This window comes from Balaenoptera ricei, chromosome 11, assembly GCF_028023285.1.
Source record: "Balaenoptera ricei isolate mBalRic1 chromosome 11, mBalRic1.hap2, whole genome shotgun sequence".
In the NCBI taxonomy this organism is placed as follows: domain Eukaryota; kingdom Metazoa; phylum Chordata; class Mammalia; order Artiodactyla; family Balaenopteridae; genus Balaenoptera; species Balaenoptera ricei.
Window position 1 is genome coordinate 102006118 of NC_082649.1, and position 21184 is coordinate 102027301.

At 47.3% G+C, this 21184-nt stretch overlaps 2 protein-coding genes across 8 annotated transcripts in view; one reads left to right on the forward strand and one right to left on the reverse strand.

The window, feature by feature from the left end:
* Nucleotides 1-14562, forward strand: part of TSEN2 (tRNA splicing endonuclease subunit 2) — a 44223-nt gene extending 29661 nt beyond the window's left edge. For 3 of the 6 annotated variants that reach the window (XM_059940403.1, XM_059940402.1, XM_059940404.1), the window contains exons 9-12: nucleotides 3751-3787; nucleotides 4931-5042; nucleotides 6090-6179; nucleotides 7060-7812. In XM_059940403.1, coding sequence (XP_059796386.1) covers nucleotides 3751-3787; nucleotides 4931-5042; nucleotides 6090-6179; nucleotides 7060-7119 — 299 coding nt within the window. In that variant the 3' untranslated portion in view covers nucleotides 7120-7812. Of the gene's footprint in view, nucleotides 1-3750; nucleotides 3788-4930; nucleotides 5043-6089; nucleotides 6180-7059; nucleotides 7813-8289; nucleotides 8773-14539 lie in introns of those variants that run through there. The other 3 variants (XR_009505963.1, XR_009505962.1, XM_059940405.1) reach the window with 3 other exon arrangements.
* A 546-nt stretch (nucleotides 14563-15108) lies between these two features.
* MKRN2OS (MKRN2 opposite strand) lies at nucleotides 15109-20935 on the reverse strand. 2 transcript variants are annotated; one of them, XM_059940406.1, is made up of 4 exons: nucleotides 20632-20935; nucleotides 17428-17477; nucleotides 16267-16429; nucleotides 15109-15470 (listed from the first exon to the last, which is right to left on the reverse strand). In XM_059940406.1, exons 1-4 carry the CDS (start codon nucleotides 20928-20930, stop codon nucleotides 15230-15232), a joined length of 753 nt encoding a protein of 250 aa, XP_059796389.1. In that variant the 5' UTR covers nucleotides 20931-20935; the 3' UTR covers nucleotides 15109-15229. The 2 variants fall into 2 exon arrangements, with proteins under 2 accessions (XP_059796389.1, XP_059796390.1); XM_059940407.1 differs by lacking the exon at nucleotides 17428-17477 and having other exon boundaries at nucleotides 20632-20689.
* Nucleotides 20936-21184: the final 249 nt, after the last annotated feature.

Sequence of the window (21184 nt, forward strand, 5' to 3'; positions counted from 1 at the left end):
GTTGACCTTGATTGCCCAGTGCTGAAAACCAGGCCAGAAATCACTTGGGAGCCTTTCCATACATCCCCCCGACCCCAGAAGCTCCCGTGGCTGCTGGCTCATATGGTGACCAGGTGCCAAAAGCAGCAGGTGCCTTGGTGCTTTTCTTCTCCCGTATTATTTCATCTTCATGCTCCGTGAAGCGTGTGGCGCTCACCTCCTTCAATAGCTGAGGAAATTGAGGTTTCGAAGGGTCAGGGGAGTTGCCAAGGGTCCCACAGCTGGTAAGTACAGAGATTAGGGCTGTTTGGGTCCCAGCTCTGTGTACTTCCCACCACACCTGACTAACATTGCCAGCCAGAAAGCCGAAAACCAACTCCGGGCTTCTGTTTTTGTCTTACGCACGCAGTTACTGGTTGATTTAACTTGATTTAACCCGAAGTTCTAGTTACTCCTGAGCCTCCTTCCCACCCATTCCAATTTTGGGTTCACATGGACTAAGTTTGATCATGTGATTCCCCAGCTCCCTGCAAATTAGAAGTTGCAAAACAGGTAGGAGGAGGGGAGCCGTTAGAAGCCAGCAGAGTTACGGGATGTCCAGAGCATAAGAACCATCACCGGTCGTGGCATCGGCCCAGAGCTGGTGGCTGGCTCTGCCCCCGGGGAGAGGCACTGGGGCCCCGTGCTCCTCACAGAGCAGGGAGGTGCACCATCCTCCCATCCCCATCTTCAGTTCTTTCCCAAGCCACCCTCCTGGCTTATTCTTCTAATCAGACTTTAAATGTTTTTGTTAACATTTTCCACATTTGCACACATAATCCATATTAAATCATAAATGTTTTTGCATGCAACTCCTGAGAATATTCTCCTCCATAATTATGGCATCATATAATACCTAAGAGAAATCAGAATTATTCATTAATATTATTAATCAGAATAATTAATAATTCATTATTGATTACTTATTAATATTCATTAGTTAATTATTCGGTAATATAATATCATCAAAAATATCCAGTCCGTATTTCAGTTTTCCCACTTGTCCCCCACAATGTCTTTTGTGGCTGTTTTGTTTTTGATTTTTTTGACAGGCTCCACTCAAGATTCATTTATCACATTGAGTGCATTTACCACTTTTAGTTTCCTAGGGAGGCCATGAGAAATGACCACAAACTGGGAGACATAAAGCAGCAGAAGGTCTAGAGGCCAGAAGTCTGAAACCACGGCATTGGCGGGGCCGTGCTCCCTCCGTTCCTTCCCTCTTCCAGCTTCTGGTGGCGCCAGCTGTTGCTTGGCTGTGGCTGCATCCCTCCAATCTCTGCAAAGATCCTTTTTCCAAACAAGGTCACATTCACAGGTCCCAGGAATTGGGACGTGGACATATCTTTTGGGGGCCACCATTCAACCACTGCAGTCTCTTCAGTCTTTTTTAATCTAAAAGAGTCCCTCCACCTGTTTGTTTTCTGTGACGTTGACTTTTTTTGAAGAGTCCCATAGGGTGTCCCACAGTCTAGGTATGTCTGACCACTTCCTTGTGGTTAGATTCGGGCTTGCCGTTTTTTTGCAAGCACGGGTGATGTGTGTCCTCACCGGGCCACGTCCGGGGGTGCCTGATGTCAGGTTGTCCTACTGCTGGTGATGCCGTTCGTTTGCTAGGGCAGCCATTGTCGGGTGTCTGCATTTTTCCTTTTGTAGTTCACAAGCGATTTGTAGGGTGACACTGAGTATCTGGTTCCCTAGCAGTTACAGTGGTTGCCTAAATTGATTACTGCACTGATCACTGTGTTCTGACTGTCATTCCTTCCGCATATCACGTCTGGTGTTAGTGTAAGAAAGCACGTTTCCTCTCTTCTCCCTCTTCGTTCAGACTTTATTTTTAAATACCCACTATTTCTTAGACTTGTGAAGCTTTCATCTTTCTACTTGGGAGGCATTTTTGTAAAACTATTTCATTTTTCCCTCTGAATACACTGTTACCATCGTAATCGCTATTATCACGGGTAACTTTTCAAGCACCTCCACCTGCATTATTACCCCCATTTTCCGTAAGGAGCTTGAAGCACGAGTGTCATCATATGGTCTTGGCACTGCTGAGCCTTGAATTGGGGTCTCACTGATGCCATGTTTATGCTTTTAACCCCTAAGCTGCACCTCCATCGTAGTCAGGCATCTGAATGGCCCGAGTTGGGGGTCGGAGCTGCTTTCAAGCTGTGTCACTTTCCAGATGCATCTTAGGTGAAGGATGTGTAACTGATCATAGATAATAGCACATGAGGGCTAGAGAAGATTTTAATTTCCCCTCATGTCTTCATTTTATGATTTTGGAGACTGAGGCTCAGGGAAGTTAATCATGTGTTTAAAGCCACACAATCAGGAGTGGCAGAGATCAGGCCAAAACGGAGCCCCGAATTCAGTCTCATCCCAGTACAGGGTCTCCTTCCACTGCACCACATCCCCAGAAATTGAGAAATGGGTGTTTAGATATTTACTTAAATGTGGGCCCTTACACAGTGAATTTGAGCTGACTTGCCAAATACTTTAAATACAATTTAAATAGGAAATATGTTCATAAGAAGAAAAGGTGACCATGGAAAATATATGTGAAGGGTTACTGTATCATCCATTGGGTCCTAAACTGGTTCTGACCTCGTGGTGCGTGAGCTAAAGAGAAACGTGATTAAATACCGGGTTCATGCCCAAAAGGAAAAGTTGTGCCAGTTCCTCAAAGGAAACAAAGCTTTTCTGCCTTGGTTTTTGCACAAGCTCACGGATATAATTGTTTGTTAGTTAAGGTAATTCCTGCGGCTGTAGTTACATATAAACTCCAGATTTCATGGGCTTAATTAACACTAGAAGTTAATTCTGTTCCTGTGAAATCCAAAGCCAGTGTCTGAGTGGTGGGTGGACCAACTCTCACAGGGACTGCAGGGGCCCAGCTTATTCTCGTGGTCCCACGAGCTTCACTCGGCCTCACAAAGGAACAAGCACAGGCTCGGTGCCTGGGAGGGTTTTCTGGGCCAATCTGGAAGTGCCCCGTGACACACAGCCACTCCTTGCTGCTTGGGAGGCTGATACGGGGTCTCTCACGTGCCTGGAGAGAGAGTAAACAGATCTGGTGGACAGATCTCCGCACCCTGCCACAGGCTGTGCACCACTGAGGGCTCCCCTGCGCTTCCGCGGTCCACGGCAGACCCTGGCCCGGGCCTCGCCGGCCAGCCACTCCGACCTCCACAGGCTGAATGAGGTGGGCAGGCGGGTCCCCGAGCGGCGTGTGTGCTTATGTGACTTTTTCCCCACTTGACTTTGAATTTCCTAAAAGTTGGCATGAGTCTCATTCATCTTTAGCACCAGCACCTATCCTGTACCGGCCAGAGGAGCTCAGACCCTGAATAACGATTCAAAAGATTGAAATGAATAACTGAATGTTGGTCCGCATTATACCAACTTGACACGCTTGACATGATTTCAGACTCTCTGGAGAGTGTAAGACAAGAGACAGGACAAAAACTGCTTATACTTGGATTTGGAATTCATTTGTGCGGTGCGGGTGGGACGAGGGTATTAGGGTCTTGGCAACAGATTTGCTTTGCTAATTTTTGTTCTGGGGAAAAAACAGTTTGGGTTTTAAAAATAGACCACAGGGTGTATTGCAGGTTACCCACATACAGAGCACTGGGTGTTTGTGTGCCTTTGGAGAAGAAAATACTTTATAAGTATAAAATGAGACTTTGATTTCGAGTGGTTATACGTTTTCTTTCTTTTTCTTTGCAGTGTTGTACCGAAAAGGCCCTCCGTTTTACCACGCAAGGTTTGGAGTGAATTTTTTTTTTTATTGGAGTATAGTTGATTTACAGTGTTGTGTTAGTTTCTGCTGTACAGCGAAGTGATTCAGTTACACATACACATATATTCATTCTTTTTTAGTTTCTTTTCTCATTTTGGTTATCACAGAATATTGAGTAGAGTTCCCTGTGCTATACAGTGGAGTTCCCTTGTTGGTTATCTATCTTGTACATATCAGTGTGTGTGTGTTCATCCCAAGCTCATGATTTATTGGAGTGATTTGTATATAAGTTAATGGCTTAAAGTGACAGGAGGAAATTTCTGAGCCCCAATTTAATTTTCAGAGGCACACAAATAATTAGAGTCAAATTCCTCCTGGCTTAATAGGAATAGATACTATATGTCTGTCCCTTATAAGTTAAAGTTGTTACACTATCTATAAAATAATAAATAGGTCAGGATAATTTATGTTTTAGCATTAAACATTGAGTTAATCTATGTAGTTACTACTGTATAGTAATTATTCATCTTCATATCAGTGAGTATTATAATCTAAACAGTTGAGTGAATTCATGGCTTTCATGTTGGGAGAAATATTTCTGTTCCTTTCCTGTAAGTGCTGAATCAGGCTTATAGTTTGTAATGTAAAGTGTGAGTTTTTCATTAATATTTTTCCCAGTAGTAGTCTAGGGGAATTCAGGATCAGATGCTGTGTGTTTTATTTTCTGTATTTTCGTTCTTGGTAGGACAAACAATGTTCTTTTTATTTTATTTTATTTTAATATTTATTTTATTTTTTTTGTTTTGGCTGCATCGAGTCTTAGTTGCGGCATGCGGGATCCTCCGCTGCGATGCACGGTCTCCTCGTTGTGGGGCTCGGGCTTCTCTCTAGTTGTGGTGCTTGGGCTCCAGAGCATGTGGGCTCTGTAGTTGTGGCACACGGGCTCTCTAGTTGTGGCCTGCGTGCTCAGTAGTTGCAGCACACGGGCTTATTTGCCCCGTGGCATGTGGGATCTTAGCTCCCCGACCAGGGATTGAACCCACGTCCCCTGCGTTGGAAGGTGGATTCTTAACCACTGGACCACCAGGGAAGTCCCAAACAATGTTCTTTTTAAATGGATTGACTTCATGTTTTTTATTTTTAAAACACCCTTGCCTTGTTTTCCAGTTACTCTGTCATCATCGAGCTGGTGGATGACCGTTTTGAGGGCTCTCCTCGCAGACCTCTCAGCTGGCGGTCCCTGGCTGCCTTGAGCAGAGTTTCAGTCAGTGTCTCCAAGGTAACACCGCATCAGCTTTGGGGTTCACGTGTCATTTAAATGGTTGGATTTTTCGTCTTAATTGTGGTAGAAGCATAAAAGTCATGTGTAGGGACCGCAGAGCGTTTATGTGCACGAAGCTCTGGAAGCTGGTCCTCCTCGCCTTTTTTCCCCCCACCAGCTGGTGCACAGCTCCAGGGACGGAGCTCCGAGGTTTCCCATGGTGATGGGTGTCAGTGGGCATTGCCTTCCTTCCCGGGGGCAAGCCCAGCCAGCACGTGCTCAGAATCCACTCCCACTCATTCACAGATGACTCAAAAAACATTGACATGTTTGTTTGCATAGGTAGCAGGTCTCTCAAAGAGAGAGAGGAAGGGAATTAATATATCTCGCTAAACACCTTATGTCTTTTCTCACTACCCTGTTACTGTCCTTATCCGAAGGGTGAGGAGTCAGAGTCAGAGATGTTGGGTGACAAATCCAAGATCACACAGCTCATGTGCAGAACTGGGATTCCAACCCAGAGCCGTGTGACTGCCCCGCTTGTGTTCTCCTATATCCCACTGCCATCAAGTTAGGAGGGACATTTCGTCTCATACCAGGACTACAAAGAATGAAAGTTTTGTGTGTTCTGTGTTACTCAGTAATTCTCTGAGTTCTCCTTCCCACAGCTGCTGGAGGCGTGCAGGGCAGTGAGGCCGGAAGGGCCAGCAGGGGCCAGATGGCAGCTGCCTGGGTGCAGGCTACGTTGCTTAGGCTTTATCCTGTGAAAGTAACTTTGTCCTAGAGAAATAGCCGTCTAAGCTGTTTCCAGTATCGACTATTTTAAATGCTGTGTTTATAATCAGCATATTATATGCTCTGTTTGCATTCTCCTGTCATGTCAACGATGAGTGAACGGCAGGTCTTTGGTCTAGAGTGGGGCCCGGTTACGTTCCCGGGAGGAAACGGACATGCTTTGTGAGTTTCGAGTAGCACACACTGAGAGGGGGTGGAGACGGCCGCGTTTCCTGCCCAGATTTGTATTTGTTTTGTGGGATACGGAGTTTGTTTTTCATGTCTCAATAGGAATTTATGCTGTGCTATTTGATTAAACCCTCCGCCATGACTGACAAAGAAATGGAGTCACCAGAATGTATGAAACAAATTAAAGTTCAGGTAGGTGAACTCGGAGACAAATTCATGTCGTCACAAAGGCTCTGCCCAGCGTATTGCGTCCCTTGGAACCTGTGGTCCCGAGACAGGACAGGAAAAGCATCTCGCCTCGGCGACGAGAGCCCTCTCAGGTCCTTCCCCTCTGAGCCCAGCCTCGCTCCCCCTTAACCCTGTGGCCTCTTGTCCTGTGATGTCCTCTGGTTTCTGCCCCTGGCACTCAGCCGAAACCGCCCTCACAGCCGGCCGGGAGCAGCCCAGACCTCTCCCGGGTCTCGGCCCCTGAAACGACAAGGGTCGCTGTTGGCTCGCCGCCTCCTTGAACATCTTGTCTGGCTGCTGGGGGCCTGTGTTGGGCTGAGGCTCCCGCATCTTCCTGGCGGGATTTTCTCCGCTGGGACTGCCGATCCGCCATCCAGTTGCCCGTCCCGCAGCAGGCCGGCCATTGGTCTCCAGGGCCCAAGCGCCTCGTCCCCCTGTTTGTCCTGCTCACACCCACTGGGTTAGCTCTTCATAAAATGCCAGTCCAGACCCACGTCTCCCTTCCCCGTGCTGACCCAGACACGCCGGCACCGTCACAGACCTGGTTCTGTGTTGAACACTGGGTTCGCACCAGCGCTCCTCTTCCTGAAATGTGCTGGTAGGAAACCACAGCAAGGGTGGCTCTTAAAATCTTGGGGTGATTACTGTAGATGCTGTTTCCACATAAGGTTTGCTACATTCACATTTCTCCTAATGTTTAGTGACAAGGAATGGGGAGCAGATATCATCCTTGTACAGACGGCTCGCTACAAAATGTCTCTGCGATGCTGTATGCCTAGTGTGTTCGTGTTCGTTCATCTCTATTTTTGAAATTCAGTCACCTTTGTATTTTGATTGGTTGCAGGAGGTGATTCTAAGCCGTTGGGTTTCTTCACGGGAGAGGAGTGATCAAGACGAGCTTTAACAACTCAGCCTCAGGGTTCTGATTTCACCAGCAAATGTTACTGAGTCTCCTGTATAAGCCAAGTTCAGGGCGAGGTAAAGAGTCCTTTTATTGTAATTGCCCATTAATGTAAAAGTTTTAAAGGGCGTGGCACTCCCAGCACCAGAAAGTGTTAGCGTGTTAAAAGTTAAAATTACACAGGGAAGAAGAGCCCTGTGCGGGGACTGCAGGTTCTGTCCTTGGATCGGTCACTCACTGACCCCGGGCCTCTCACCTCGGGGCCTCGTCCTTTCTGTGAGGGCGCTGGACTAGGCCAGTCCCAAGAGGACTCTCCCAGCAACAGGCAACTTCTGTTACTCTCTGATTTTACCTGAAATGGTAGTTTCTCTCCAGGCGGCTGTGCAGTTTTCAGGGCACCTCTGTGCACCTGCCTCTCTGATTACCCACGTCCAGTCTGTCCTGGAAGAGGGGCCTCTGTCCACAGGTGTCCAGCTCTCCAGGAACTTCAGCCAATTTCGCAAACGTGGGAAATTCCATTTACTGTCTACCAAGGATTTCTGTATCATAGGAAGCATTTTAAAACAAGTTACCTCATTATTTAATTCTCAAGTGAACTCATTGGTGGGCACGTTGTGTAGAGTACACAACAATATTGTACAGGATTAGATAAGAATTGTATCTTGCTTCACTGAACTCGTTATACAATAAAAATATGTGGTGAAAAAAATGAATGGAGATATATAGTGAATGCAATTAATATTTGGTAAAATACAGTAAACAAAGCCCTTTTTAAATTGTTTAGATGACAATGAAGAGTTGCCTGAGGGGCAGCGGGGGTGGGGGGGATGGGTGGAGGGGATGGTGAACGTCTGAGATCCACCCAGCGCCCAGATTCACATCACTGGTGGGCAGGCTTCTCCTTGACACCAAGTACCCCAGAAGCGGATGGCTAAGAACCATCTTGGGAAGCTGTGAGATGAAAAAACCAAAATGGGCCTCTGTTTGCATTCCCTTGACCTTGGGCTTAGAGCTCCTGATGACTGAAGATTCTGCTTGAGGTTGAGTGTTTAAGGGGTTGCCTCTGTTCTCCTCACGATCCTGCTCTGGTAGCCAGACCATTACATCAGCATGATCTACATCTTAAAGATTTGGCATCCAGGTGATGGAGCTCCTCTTCCTTCCCTGTTTCAGACCAGTAAAGCCATCAGTTTGAAAGAGCCTGTGGCAACCTTTTTGCTCTTCATTAGTGACGAGACTAGTTGGTCAGCATTTTTACCGTCCGCCTTGCTTACTCCAGGCTCCTTACACAGCAGAAGACTTGGCTTTGAATCATCACTTTATCAAAACCTTGAAAGTCAGCAAAAAATTTCAAGAGCCGTTTCTTTCCTATTTCATTCATCATTTGTGATGACACTCCTTTCCAAGCCTAATCAGTGCATCGAATGCCTTTATGGTAAAAACTCTGCCATGAATCCTTCATCAAAGTTCAGTCATCCTATCAGCTCTCCAGGTACTGTATCATCAGCTGATATGCTTTGAAGGTTGTGGTGACTCCTTGGAATAAAGGCTACATGAAAGGTGTGTGAAAGCGGAAAGACCACAGTTATTATCTGTAACTGAAAGCTCTAGAAGGATGCCTAGAAGCATCGTCTTCCGTCAAAGAAACCTTGTGTGAAAGATTCTGCTGCGTCGTGTGTGTGGTTTGAACACCGTGTAGCAGGCCATGCGCTTTGTTTTCAAAAAAAAAAAAAAAAAGCTCAGGTTCATCAAGATCGGAAATTTGCTCTGCAATACAGCCACCTTCGGGAATTTCAGGGGTTCACTGGGGGAGCTGCTGCAGCCTTACATGCAGCTGCAGTCAGGCTTACATAAATCTCCCAGACCTTCCAGGCTTGCTTTAAATCCGAAGTCCATCACCAAATCCTCGCTCCCCGTCACTTTCCTAACTCTCCATCTGTACCAGCATGTGCTCAGTGGCATCACGCTGACTGGCTGTGCATCCTCCGTACACGAATCTCACTAGCTTGATAAAAATAGCTCCCATGCTCCAGAAGACTGCGAGACTTTGTGGAACCCACACGTTTCACAAGCTGTGCTTTGTCACCCACCCAGTGCAAAAACCATACACAGGAAAGGGACGCACGTACTTGGCCAAGGTTATATCTTTTATATGATCACCCTTCTCAATATAGTGTCGCTCCAGCTTTTTTTCCTAACAGGGAATTTCCTTGGCCTCTGAAACTCGCCTGCTTTCTTCATGGACTCCTCCACTTCCAGAGGAGACAGTTTCACCTAATAAAGTGGGGGAAATGGGGTGATAACACACGACACATCTAAACAGCATAAGCTCCCGGCAGTCAGCTAAGACAGCAGCATGTGCTGTGTCCTCTGTTCGGTTCAGACACTCAGAACTTGAGTGCTTTTGCTGCAGGCTCTTACATATTCGTCATTTTTCACTTGGATAGCCAATATGGGCTAATGCTTTTTGCAAACCATTACAGCCAATATTTGGATAGTGAGAGTTGAGATGGGGCAGATACCTTTGTGTTCTTGTTTATCCCGTAGCAGCCTCTGAGTTCAGGGGGTGGGACGCTCCACAGGAGGAATAGGGAGGCTCAGAGGTGTGGCCTCCGTATGCCACCGCCAAGATGTCCACGCGGGGGACTTGATCCAAGAGCCCTCAGTACCTCTGTGAGATCACCACGGCTGAAGTGACACCGACCCAGAAAAATCATGTGAAGTCAACAGAACAGCCCTGCTAGGGCTCATCCAGTGGAGGTTAGAGGGGAAGGCCGCCCACCACTCCAGGCAGGGCCTGGGGTGTGCTGGCAACGCTGGACAGTGGTCCCCACCTCAAGGTTGGGGTACAGCCCGGGGCGCCTGTCACCAGGAACGTGCTGGTCCATGTCACTTGGCACACAGTGTCAGGGGTTCACAGATTCCATGAGGACCCTCTGTGGATCCAAGGTCAGGAACCTCGGGGCAGAGTGTGGTCCTTAGCTCGTAGTTTCCCCAGAGAGAATTTTATTGAAGTCAGTGTAGTGGAATGAGCCTTCTAGAAAGGAAACATTGAGATCTCAGCTCTGTCTCTCGTGGTTATGTGACCTTGGACGATTTACTTGCCCTTATGAGCGTTGATTTTCTTATCTCTAAAATGGGCCGATGATACTGTTTATGACTCTCACCTCAATAAAAGAAAGTAAAAATAATAATATAATGTTAGTGGGAATTCCCTGGCAGTCCAGTGGTTAGGACTCGGCACTTGCACTGCCGTGGGCCTGGGTTCAACCCCTTGTCCGGGAACTAAGATCCTGCAAGCCACATGGCACTGCCAAAAAAATAATAATGTTCCCCCAGCGGGTTGCTGGAGGATGCAGTGGGCTGGTCCTTAACAAGGGGCTTTAAGCACAGAGCCTGGCCCGTAACACCCTTCAGCTCTGCAGCTGTGAGGGTTCATGTGGGGGAAGGAGGAAGCACCATGTCCTTACAGCCACAATGCACGCTGCCTGTGACAGCTGCTGCTTACATGGGTGATTATCTTAGGTTGATTTTCCTGCCTTCAGTTGTAGAGGCTGGCCTTTTCTGACCTCAGCCCCAAACTATAAGGGGAAATGGTGATATCTGTGCCTTCACTGTTCTAAAATTCCCTCATAAAGAGATTCAGTTCTATAAAATAATTAGTTTATATGTAACACTTGGCAGGGATTAAACCAACATGAATGGGATATAGTTTTAGGCAGGTTTACCAGGCTGGACCTGGTTAGGTTTCCCAACGTTTTTGAGCATAGTATACAGATCTGAAAGTTCATTGTTACTTATTGATAAAGTTTTTATTTTGTCTTAATTATTTTACCTTTATTAAAGCATTTTCTTTCTTTTTTTTTTTTTTTTTAATTTATGGCTGTGTTGGGTCTTCGTTTCTGTGCGAGGGCTTTCTCCAGTTGTGACGAGTGGGGGCCACTCTTCATCGCAGTGCGCGGGCCTCTCACTATCGCGGCCTCTCTTGTTGCGGAGCACAGGCTCCAGACGCGCAGGCTCAGTAGTTGTGGCTCATGGGCCCAGCTGCTCCGCAGCATGTGGGATCTTCTGGGACCAGGGCTCAAACCCCGTGTCCCCTGCATTGGCAGGCAGATACTTAACCACTGTGCCACCAGGAAAGCCCTCATTTTCTTTTTTTAAAAAAAAGTTGCTCTTTACTTGAATGTGGTTTTTAGTGTTCCCCTGTGGGGAAAGTACTTAGGCTAAAAAGAAATTAAATGTCTCTCCTCCCCATCACCCACCTCCCGTTTATGATTTTTCCAACCGAATTGAATTTTTAAAAACCTGAGTACAGGGACTTCCCTGGTGGCACAGTGGTCAAGAATCCATCTGCCAATGCAGGAGACACGGGTTTGAGCCCTGGTCCAGGAAGATCCCACATGCCGTGGAGCAGCTAAGTCCATGTGCCACAACTACTGAGCCTGTCCGCCACAGTTACTGAAGCCCGCGCACCTAGAGCCCGTGCACCACAACAAGAGAAGCCACGGCAGTGAGAAGCCCGCGCACCACAATGAAGAGTAGCCCTCGCTCGCCGCATCTAGAGAAAGCCCGTGTGCAGCAACGAAGACCCAACACAGCCAAAAATAAATAAATGAAAGAAAGAAATTTATTAAAAAAAAAAAAAAAAAACCTGATTACAGACTCGAATAATTATCCCATGAATGTTAACTTCCTTAAGACTGTAACTGAGGCCTATTTCTAAAATGGATTGAGAGAGATTTGAATCCATGAGTTTATCTTAAATCTTTGGTTTTTTATATATAAGCTGAAAATTTTTAGTCTTTTTACCATTTTGTGAAATATACGGATGCCTCAGTTAAGAATACATGATATGGAAAAGCAAATTTGTGAAGTTGTTAAACTAAGGCAGTACTTGTTATTTCAAAGTAATTCGCTATCATTTCTTTTAAGTGAAAGTTTTTTAGCATTTAAAAACTTTTGGAATCTTTCCATTTTCAGAAGCAGTATTCCAAAGGTAGATAGTCTTCTTCCTAACGTTTAGATGGCACATTCTGATAGAGTAGGAAGAGTGGAATCAGAAAAACCTGGGTCCAAGAGTCCAGGTCTACACTAGGAAAACAGTGGTGACCCTGGGAACATTGCTTAATCCCTGTGAACCTCAGTTTCCTCAGCTGTGAAGTGGGGATAATTACTAGCTCCTGAGTTTGTGTTGCAGACTAAATGAGATGGTATATGAAAGGATCTGGCACATTATAGGTGTGCTTTTTTTCCCCTTTCAGATGAACCAAAAGTGTGATCATTGACATAATTATTTCCTCTAGGAAGTAAAAAGCCTAGTTTATGCCCTGGTAGGTAAGACAGTGGAGGAGAGGGAGGTGACAGAAAAAGTTCGAGGTAAAGTAGTGAAGACAGCTCTGGGGATGGGGGAGGGGTACCGTGGTAAGCCCTTCCTGCACGAAGGGAGCGAGGTACAGCCATTGCGGGTGGCTTCCTGTTTTTGTAATATTGTTTATTGGGTTTTCCTGGTTATAAGAGTAATCCATGCACGCTGTGGAGGCTTTGGAAAAATGCCTTCATGGGGGTTAGTTTAGTCTTGCGAATCGCTGACTCTGAGGCAGTCTGTGGCCTTGCTGCGAACGGGAGCCCAGCCGTCCATCATCCCAGGAGCACTGACGGAGACAGATGTGTGCCCAGGGCTGCGCTCACCGCTGACGTGAAGGAGTGCACTTGGGCTGCCGGGTGGACCTCTGAGACTTCACCTGGGGTTGGAGTTGGTGCCAGTGCTGAGGATTCTCAGCTCACATTTCTGCAGAACTGAGCCACGTCACCCATCTGTTTGTGGTATTCTGATGCCCCATTTCCTTTACTGGAGTAAAACCTGTAGGCTGGTACTGTGGTTTTGTGAGCAGGGCATTTGTAGCCTGCTGAAGTGAAAGAAGAAATACGAGGCCGACCGCTACCAAAGGCACCCCCAGGGTGTAGAGCAGCCCCGAAAATAAGGAGTGGGGATTGTTAAAGCTTTGTTTGAAAATCAAGGTCATGCAGCAATTAGAGAAAGTAGCATCAAATTAGCGTTTCTAATATTAACAATTCTTTTTTTTTTTTTTTTTTTTTTTGACTGCACCGGGTCTTCGTTGCTGCGCGCGGTCTTTCCCTAGTTGCGGCCAGTGGGGGCTACTCCTTGTTGTGGTGCACGCGGTTCTCACTGTGGTGGCTTCTCTTGTTGCAGAGCATAGGCTCTAGGCGCACAGGCTTCAGTAGTTGTGGCACGCAGGCTCAGTAGTTGTGGCTCGCGGGCTCTAGAGCACAGGCTCCGTAGTTGTGGCGCATGGGCTTCGTTGCTCTGTGGTATGTGGGATCTTCCCGGACCAGGGCTTGAACCCATGTCCCCCGCATTGGCAGGCGGATTCTTAACCACTGTTCCACCAGGGAAGTCCCAACAATTCTTATTTTAATTGTTTTATGACATGTTTCTTATCTCCTGTTCATATTTGAATGCTGATGGAAGTAGAATGCTTATCTTCTCTAATGATGGCAAATTGCTGACCCAGTTGCCCTACACCCTGCGTGCCAGTGGTCGGTTTTGGGTTGCTGGGTGCTGGAGGTAACTGCACGGGCTTTGCAGTCAAACCTGGTCAGAACCCTGGTTTTGCCCCTGGGTGCCTTTGGGCAAGTCCGTTTCCCTTGTCATCTGTAAAATGGGCATGATGTTAGTACCTACCTCACAGGATGGTCTTAGAGATTAAAAGGGAAGAGTAAGAAGTGTTTACTCTGTTGTGGAGTCTTTTATGAATACGCGTTAATTGCAGCTGTTATGATTACTAATAATAAGGTAAAGAACTGGACCAGGGAAGCAGAGTCCTAAGACAGAGCGTGAAGAGAATGGGGCAAATCGGAATATCCCCCAAACGCCACGCTCCTTTCATCTTTACCCGCTGAGGTCTTTATGATTCCTTGAACACACAGAGTAGCAGGCAACTTGTTTAAGGTGGTCTCATTTTCTAGGTAGGAAGTTTTGTATTTCTTAAAGAACAATCCTAAAACTTAACAAATGCAAATGTTGAGCTGCCTGCATTTTTTCCCACTGAAGTCGCTAGTGTGAAGCACTGACCAATGCCTCTTTGGAAACAAGCTTGAAGGATCTGTAGCAAGTTTTCCGAATATCTTTATTACTAAGTAACTATTGCTACCTTGAAAGATGGGTTTGGTTTTTGGAAATTAGACATCATTCGGTGCCCACGCTGAGGAATAAGATTCGGTGGATAGTATATCACGTTTGGTCAAAAACAAAGAGTTCTGGAAGCAGTTTCCAAAGAGGAATCCTGAAACGTTTTGCTCACTGGCTATTTAAAGTCTGATTATTTGGGTGTAAAAATTCTAATGTGCTTGTTAACAATCCTTGTGGTTACTCATCTCCTTCGTCCCCTTCCTCCTCCTGAAGGTATTAGAGAAAGAAGACGGACTTTCATCGTGTCCTTTCTGAATTCTGCACCTGGAGTGGGCAGAGGAGGTGATTCTCTGTGGTAACTCCAACACCCCAACTCCTCACCTCAGGCCTGGGAAGCAGGTTGATTGAGGAATTCCCAATCCTGTTTGTGCGCGTAGACACAGAAAGGCTGACTCAGGAGGAGTGCATATGGTTCCTGGCTCAGATTCTGAGACCTTTTTTCTTTTTTCTTTTTAATTATTATTGATTGTCAAAAGGTTACCATGTGCTTTTTATATAAAAACAATGAGGTGAAGGCAGTCATTACTTCATAAACTGTAAGGGTCTCTTCCTACAAATCCCCAATTTCTGGATTCACATTGAAAGGTGAATTTGTTCCCTAATTAATTTATAGGAAGAGTTCTCATTGCTCTGTGAATAAAAGATGCTGCCACTTTACGCTGTAACACGGACCCCAAACTACTGTGAAAAGAATTTTAGTTGTGGTGCCTACAATTTTGAAAACCCAGGGCAATTTTTATTAATTTCGTAAATTCTTACACTGCAGTAAGCTGAAATATGCGTAAAGGGAAGCCATAACTCTTTTTTATTAACCACAGTTTAAGACACGTAGAGGCCCAGTAGCTGTTCCAGGCAGGAACCCCCAGACAGCCCTTCCTGTCTGCTCTCAGGCGCGATGCGCACTCAGCACGAGCCGCTTCCCGGACCTGGGCCTGTCTGGGGACCAGGGGGGTCGATGACGTAGAAGCCGTGCTCTTCTATCATGCGGTAGAGCGTGATGTACTTGGAAGCCTTCCTCGTCCTCGGGATCACGAACTTCTCCGTGAACTCGTCCCGGTCCAGCCGCTCCTCGCCCTCTGTGGCCAGGACGCAGTTAATGAACCTGAGGGCGTAGCTGTAGCAGTTGTGGTGGTCTTCTTCGTACCTTACGGAGCAAGGACGTCGAGAAGACAAGGCTTAGCCCTGAGCTGCCCACGGCCTTTCATAATTTTAATCTCGCTGCAAGCTGGGCCCCCATGTGTGCTGGCCCCCTTGATGACAAAGTGTCCAGAGGTGTAGTTCTGAGGGAAACTTGGCATCTAGGGCTATTTCTGCTTGCAGCTTAAGTACAGATAGGACTCACCGAGATGTCCAGAGTGGTGACTCAAGTTGCATATAAGCCCCAATTTGGGGAACTTAATTTCACTGAAATTCTAGATTCTAGAAGTGGAATTCCATGTCTGAGTTTTATGATATCCTACAGTGTCTAAACTTATTTCAAGGGAAGCATCAGAACAATTTAAGTCCACAAGTATGCTATATATCTTCTACAGTGATAAGGGGGCAAGGAATCGATAAATTAATTTCAAAATTGCTGAAACTTAAAAAGGGGGGAGCTTTAGGTAGGTTTACATTTTGAACCTCATTTAAAATTGTTTTAAGGGAATATAATACTGTGGGTTTTGCTGTACATATTATTAAATGTCGAGTGTGTAAAAGAGTCAAATAAGTACAGTAACTAGAGTACTAAGTTCTGGTCCTTTCAGCTCTTAGAGTGCTGTGGTTCTATTTGGGAAATGTGTGCTAGCTCACCTCTGCAGAAACCCCAAGTAATTCAGGCCCTGCTTAATTCTGTTACAGACGCTACTATCTCAGTACAGGCTCAACATGAAAGTCAGTGCAGCGTAGCGTCCTCTGTGAGCTGTGATCGCGCCTGGTGGTGAGTGAGGGCGCTGTCCTACCTGTGAGGCAGCCAGGCCCCCGTGGTGGAGAAGTCTTCCAGGTACTGGTCCCACTGGTCCATCAGTCCGAACATGCCGGGCTGCAGGAGCGGGACGCTCACACTCTGCTCCCAGCCCGCTTCGTCTCGCTGGACACCGTGCACCGTGTAATTATACACGACTCCTGCCGCCAACACCAAAATCACACAGAGGTGTCAGGGGAAATGCACCCCGGTGAACGTGACAGTGGCCACCTGGTAACTGCACACAACAGGGGCCCAGACGGCACTTCCCGATTGCCGTCCGAGAGCTCTCGAACCTCCTCCTCCAGGAAGCCTCTGCCTCCTTGCTCTCAGCACCCGAGGTTGTCCCAGAGAAACGAGACAGTAATAGGTGCTGGGGTGATCATCTCCAAATATTTTTTTTGAAGTTCTCTATCTACAGAGGCGTCCGTCTCATTTCCTTAAATCAGCAGTACATGTCTCCTGGCAGACTGGTGCAGAGTTGACTGCTCTGCCAGTCACTGAGTTCAAAACCCAGTCCTAGGTTTCTGTTCACTGTGTCAGTTCTCCTGCCTCAAGGGAGCAGCAAGGGCTGTAATCAGACTTCACCTGTGGGGCCTGATCGCAGCCGCAAGTGGCTGGCCTCGCTCACCATTCCCAGGCCTGCACCTTCCTGCTGGCGGCACTCCCCAGGCCTTTTCCTGCACACTGTGCCCTCCAAGCTAAATCTGGCCAAAGGAACCATTTTATTTAAATGTGCTGCTTTTCTGATTTTTTAAAGCAAACTTTCGCAGGCCCTACCGCACGTTCAGGTGCTTTGTCCCTCCAGTTTATCCCTGGTGTTCCTGCCTGGCCCCTGGAGACCCCGGAGTAGGAGGACCCAGTGGCAGTGGGCTGAGTATAGCATTGGGAGCAGAGGGTCTGCTTCTAACACAAGATTGAGATCTTGGACAGCTCAACCTCTCTGGACGTCTGTTTCTTCCTCTCTTAAAAACTAACAAAAAACATACAGGTTTGCAATGTTTTTAATGTTTTCTCAGCTCTTGGCTGAGAAAACATTAAAGAGCTTTCAGATACTTAGTATTGTTAGTAATGTTGCCACAATACTTTTTCTCTAGAGATGCTGCTCTCTTCTAACCAGGTATTGGAGGAACTTTTTAAGCTATGAAAGTGCACTTACCTTTTGTGTTGGTTATCCCCACGTGAAGATCAGACCTTCCGTCATACTCCCTAGAAGAAACAAGAGCGTTTTTGCCCTCTCATTTGCACACAGCAGGCGTGTAGAATTGGTATTTAAAGTGGGAGGGGAACAGTGGGCCTCCCATCTTGGCCGGTGCCAGAACTCGGCGCCAGAGGCCAGGTTAGTGGAAAGGCCAAGAGTACATGTGAGGTAGAAAACAGTGCCCTGCACCCCCTCTGGATTTTCTTGGCCCCCGCAGTCCTAAAGGTGAGTGTGCTGGAAGGCCAGCCCCGCTGGAGCGTAAAGTCAGCATGACGCCTGGCTCTGCGGCAGAGGGGCCCACCCGGCTGTCAGCTGTTGAGGAAGCTCCTGATTCTTTCCTCCTCAAGTGTGAGAGGGCAGCCTGTTCCTCAGGCCAGCGTGGGTGAGAGGGTCCTGAGAGCACCTCAGTGGGCTTCTACCTTTGAAACTAATATGGTCTTGAAGCCTGTGGCCACACTCACTTTTCCTGGACAGCCCTTCTTTCCTGAAATTATTCTTCCCCCGAGACTGTGCATTAGATGTAAACTCCAGGTAATTTAACCTCTGTATATGATCCCAGGCCATCACTTACTCGCCCTGAGACTTTCTCACCTGTAAGATGGAAATAGCATAAGCCTCCTAGCAAGCTGGTTGTAAGAATAAATTGCCTATTGAGTGCTACCATGTAGAGGTGTCAAATAAGTCAGGTAATTTTTAAATGACGAAGCTCCTTTGTCAGACCACAGTTCTGAATGTTTGGTTCCTCGTTAAAGCAAGCAGTCCCGGGGTTTACAATGGCCAAGGACACAAATGGCTGCCCCACCTCTTCAGAGCAATCCCCCCAGGCCGTCTTGTTGCAGCCACTGTGAGTTTTCTGAGACCCTGTGGGTTCAGAGGTTGAGAATGAAGCTGGGAAAAACAGTAAGTCTTGGGTGGCCGATCACGGTGCTGGACCTGGATGTGTGCCATCCCAAGATCACTCCCTGCATGTACAGCCTCTCTGTTTCCTGCCTAAATCCCAGGCGTTCCCTCTCACTCCTGCTCTCCTCCCTCTCCTTCAGTTATTTCTCAATCATGTAACATGTCAACTACGGGCCTGTCATTTGAAGTGAAGGGCTAGTGACACAACGGGAAATGAGGTCCCTGCCTCACAGAGTTTGCTTGCTTCCAGAGAAGACTTTTTTAGTTTAACAAGTTTTTAATAGATTGAGAAGTGTTACAGAAGCATGTGATGGGGCAGGGCCAGGGCCACCCCTATCCCATATGATAGTTTTGTACAGATTAAGAAAAGGTGCCCCTTCTTCCTGCAGATGCAGCTCTGCCCAGGTGCTGCCCAGGGTGAGTGGAATGCAGGCTGAATTTCAGTACCCGCCACTGCCTTGGCCAGGTGCCTTTGTGCAGTCCACAAGCTGCACAACCCTATGTGGCAGCCCTGAGGGATCCTCATCTAGTTAGATCAGAGCCTCCGTGATTCCTTTGAGTCACTGCTGGTTCTCTTATGAAGTAGATGAAATTGTCTCAAGATGAGTTGCGGGAGTTGGTCCTGAGGGTTTAGAAACAGGATGAGAGGGAAGAAAATAGTCTGGAACTTGGCCTTCGAGGGACTGGCAGGCAGGGGGCTACTTGGGTTCTGTGGATCGTGGCCTGAGTTCCTGAGGGGAATAGGAAGATGCCTGAGCACACGATGCATTTCAGCACCACCACCTCCTTTCTGCTGCTGCCGAGGGAGGCCAGGCCTGCTCGTGTCACCACCACATCACAGAAGAGATGAATGCTTTTCAGGGGCTAGCCTGAAAGCCTACCGCGTGTTGCGGCATTTCTGGAGAGCAGGGCTGCAGCTTGTTCACTATGACATCCCTAGCATCTCCCACACAGAGCTGCTCAGCGAGGACCTGTTGAATGAACCAGCGTTACAGGAAATGAATTCTGAATTTTCACCTCTGTTCAAAAGCTTTCGGAATCCAGCCAGTTACTAACTCCAAGTTAGCGTGCATGAGGGGCCTTATAAAACAGTTTGGGCTTCATGATTCTGGTTAAGGTAGAAATGAAGGTTCTGCCAGTCACGTTCTGAGCTGAGTATGAAAATATCGGGAAAGGAAGGAGCGTGTTGGTTCATCGTCGTGCCTGGCACCCGGGCCAGCTTTATAGGCCTTTTCGCTGACCCTCACAACTCTGCAAGGTCAGCGGGTCCTCGTTTTATAGGTGAGGAACCAGAGACTCGGAGAGGGTCCTGGAGCTGGTCTGAATCGGGGTAGGAATGGGCGGCTTCTTGGCGTATAAGCTGCACGGTCCCTTCTGCATCCCGCTGCCTCCCCGAGGAAGGGTCAGGAGTGCAGACTGTTCTGCCCCTAGTGTTTGACCGATGCCTTGTACGCACGTCGGTTCGTTTCATCCCCATAGGGACTGGAAGGAAATTGATTAAGGAAGTTAGTGAGCAGGGAAGTAGTCAACTCCAATTTTCTAATCCCAAACCAGCACTAGAGGGCATGAGGGACTCAGGAGGGTATGTTTCAAGGAGGCAGGAAGGTCTGGGCATCAGACCATGATGGAGTGCACGACACACTTCCCAAAGCTCGCACCATTACTCATCACTGTTCTCTTGAAACCTGGCTTGTGCAGGGCCAGTTCCAATTCCACCTGTAAACTCAGGACTCTAAGAAGGCACCATCCTTTCTTTTGATTTCTGAAATATTTCTTAAAGTCAGGTGACATCTACCATTGAAACAGACCAGCTCTAGTCTCAATTTCATGCACCTCCATGCAAAATAGTCTGTACGTGGCCATTCTTCAGGCTCTGCGCAGGGTACCTGCTTGTCACAAATGTTACAGACTAACTCGAAGTAAAGGTATTATTTTGATGAGATTAGCTGCTGGGTCGTTTTCCCAGTTAGCCTCTTAGCACAAAATCTATGGGTAAAAAAAATCTCCAGGCTATCGATTCCTCTCTCTTAAAATTGTATAAGCAGGTTTGACCTTCGTATATTCTTGCACTTATCATTCCAGGAAAGTATGCAGCCTTCTATTCTTATGAAACAAAAAGGCCTACATTTTAGGATATAACACCAGAACGCTGAAAAGATTATCCACCAAATCTCACACTGTATATAGCACGTTAGAAAGTTTAAGTGACTAAAACAGAAGGAAAACTTTGCACAATCCAATGCAACACATAAAACACTGTACCTAAGAAACGTCCCTTGAGTTGGTCTGAGGAGGAATGAACACTCTTCTTGATGCCCATCGGTAAACGGATTAGGGATGCTGACAGGCGCTTCCTCCAGCTTCCTGGGGCCCACGTCCTGCCGGCAGAGGGGGCAGCATGGCGGCACGCTGAAGCTGTAGATGTACTTCTGGCAGTGGTTGAATTTGATGATAGGCTTCCCGGCCTCTGGGCGCTGCATGACTTTCCCCTCCTGGGCAAGGAGGGGCGTGTTTCCCGGGACTTCCTTTTCCTCATTACGTGGCCAGCAAATGCCCTCCATCCGAGTAACCTGGTAACAGTGATGTCATTCTGACTGGTGGCTTCGGAAGCCAAAACAGCTAGGGTTAACCTGTAACCAGGCCTCCCCATAAACAGGTGTCTTAAAGAGCCAGCTTCATTTGCGCTCACAACGTTTCTTTGTAACCTTTGTACATTTTCCTCCAAAGCCCTACCTTTCTGTGAAACCTTCCTCAGCTTCCCCCAGCGTTCCCTTGCACTGGCAGCGCTGTATTTGTTTCCACCAGCGCTGTTATT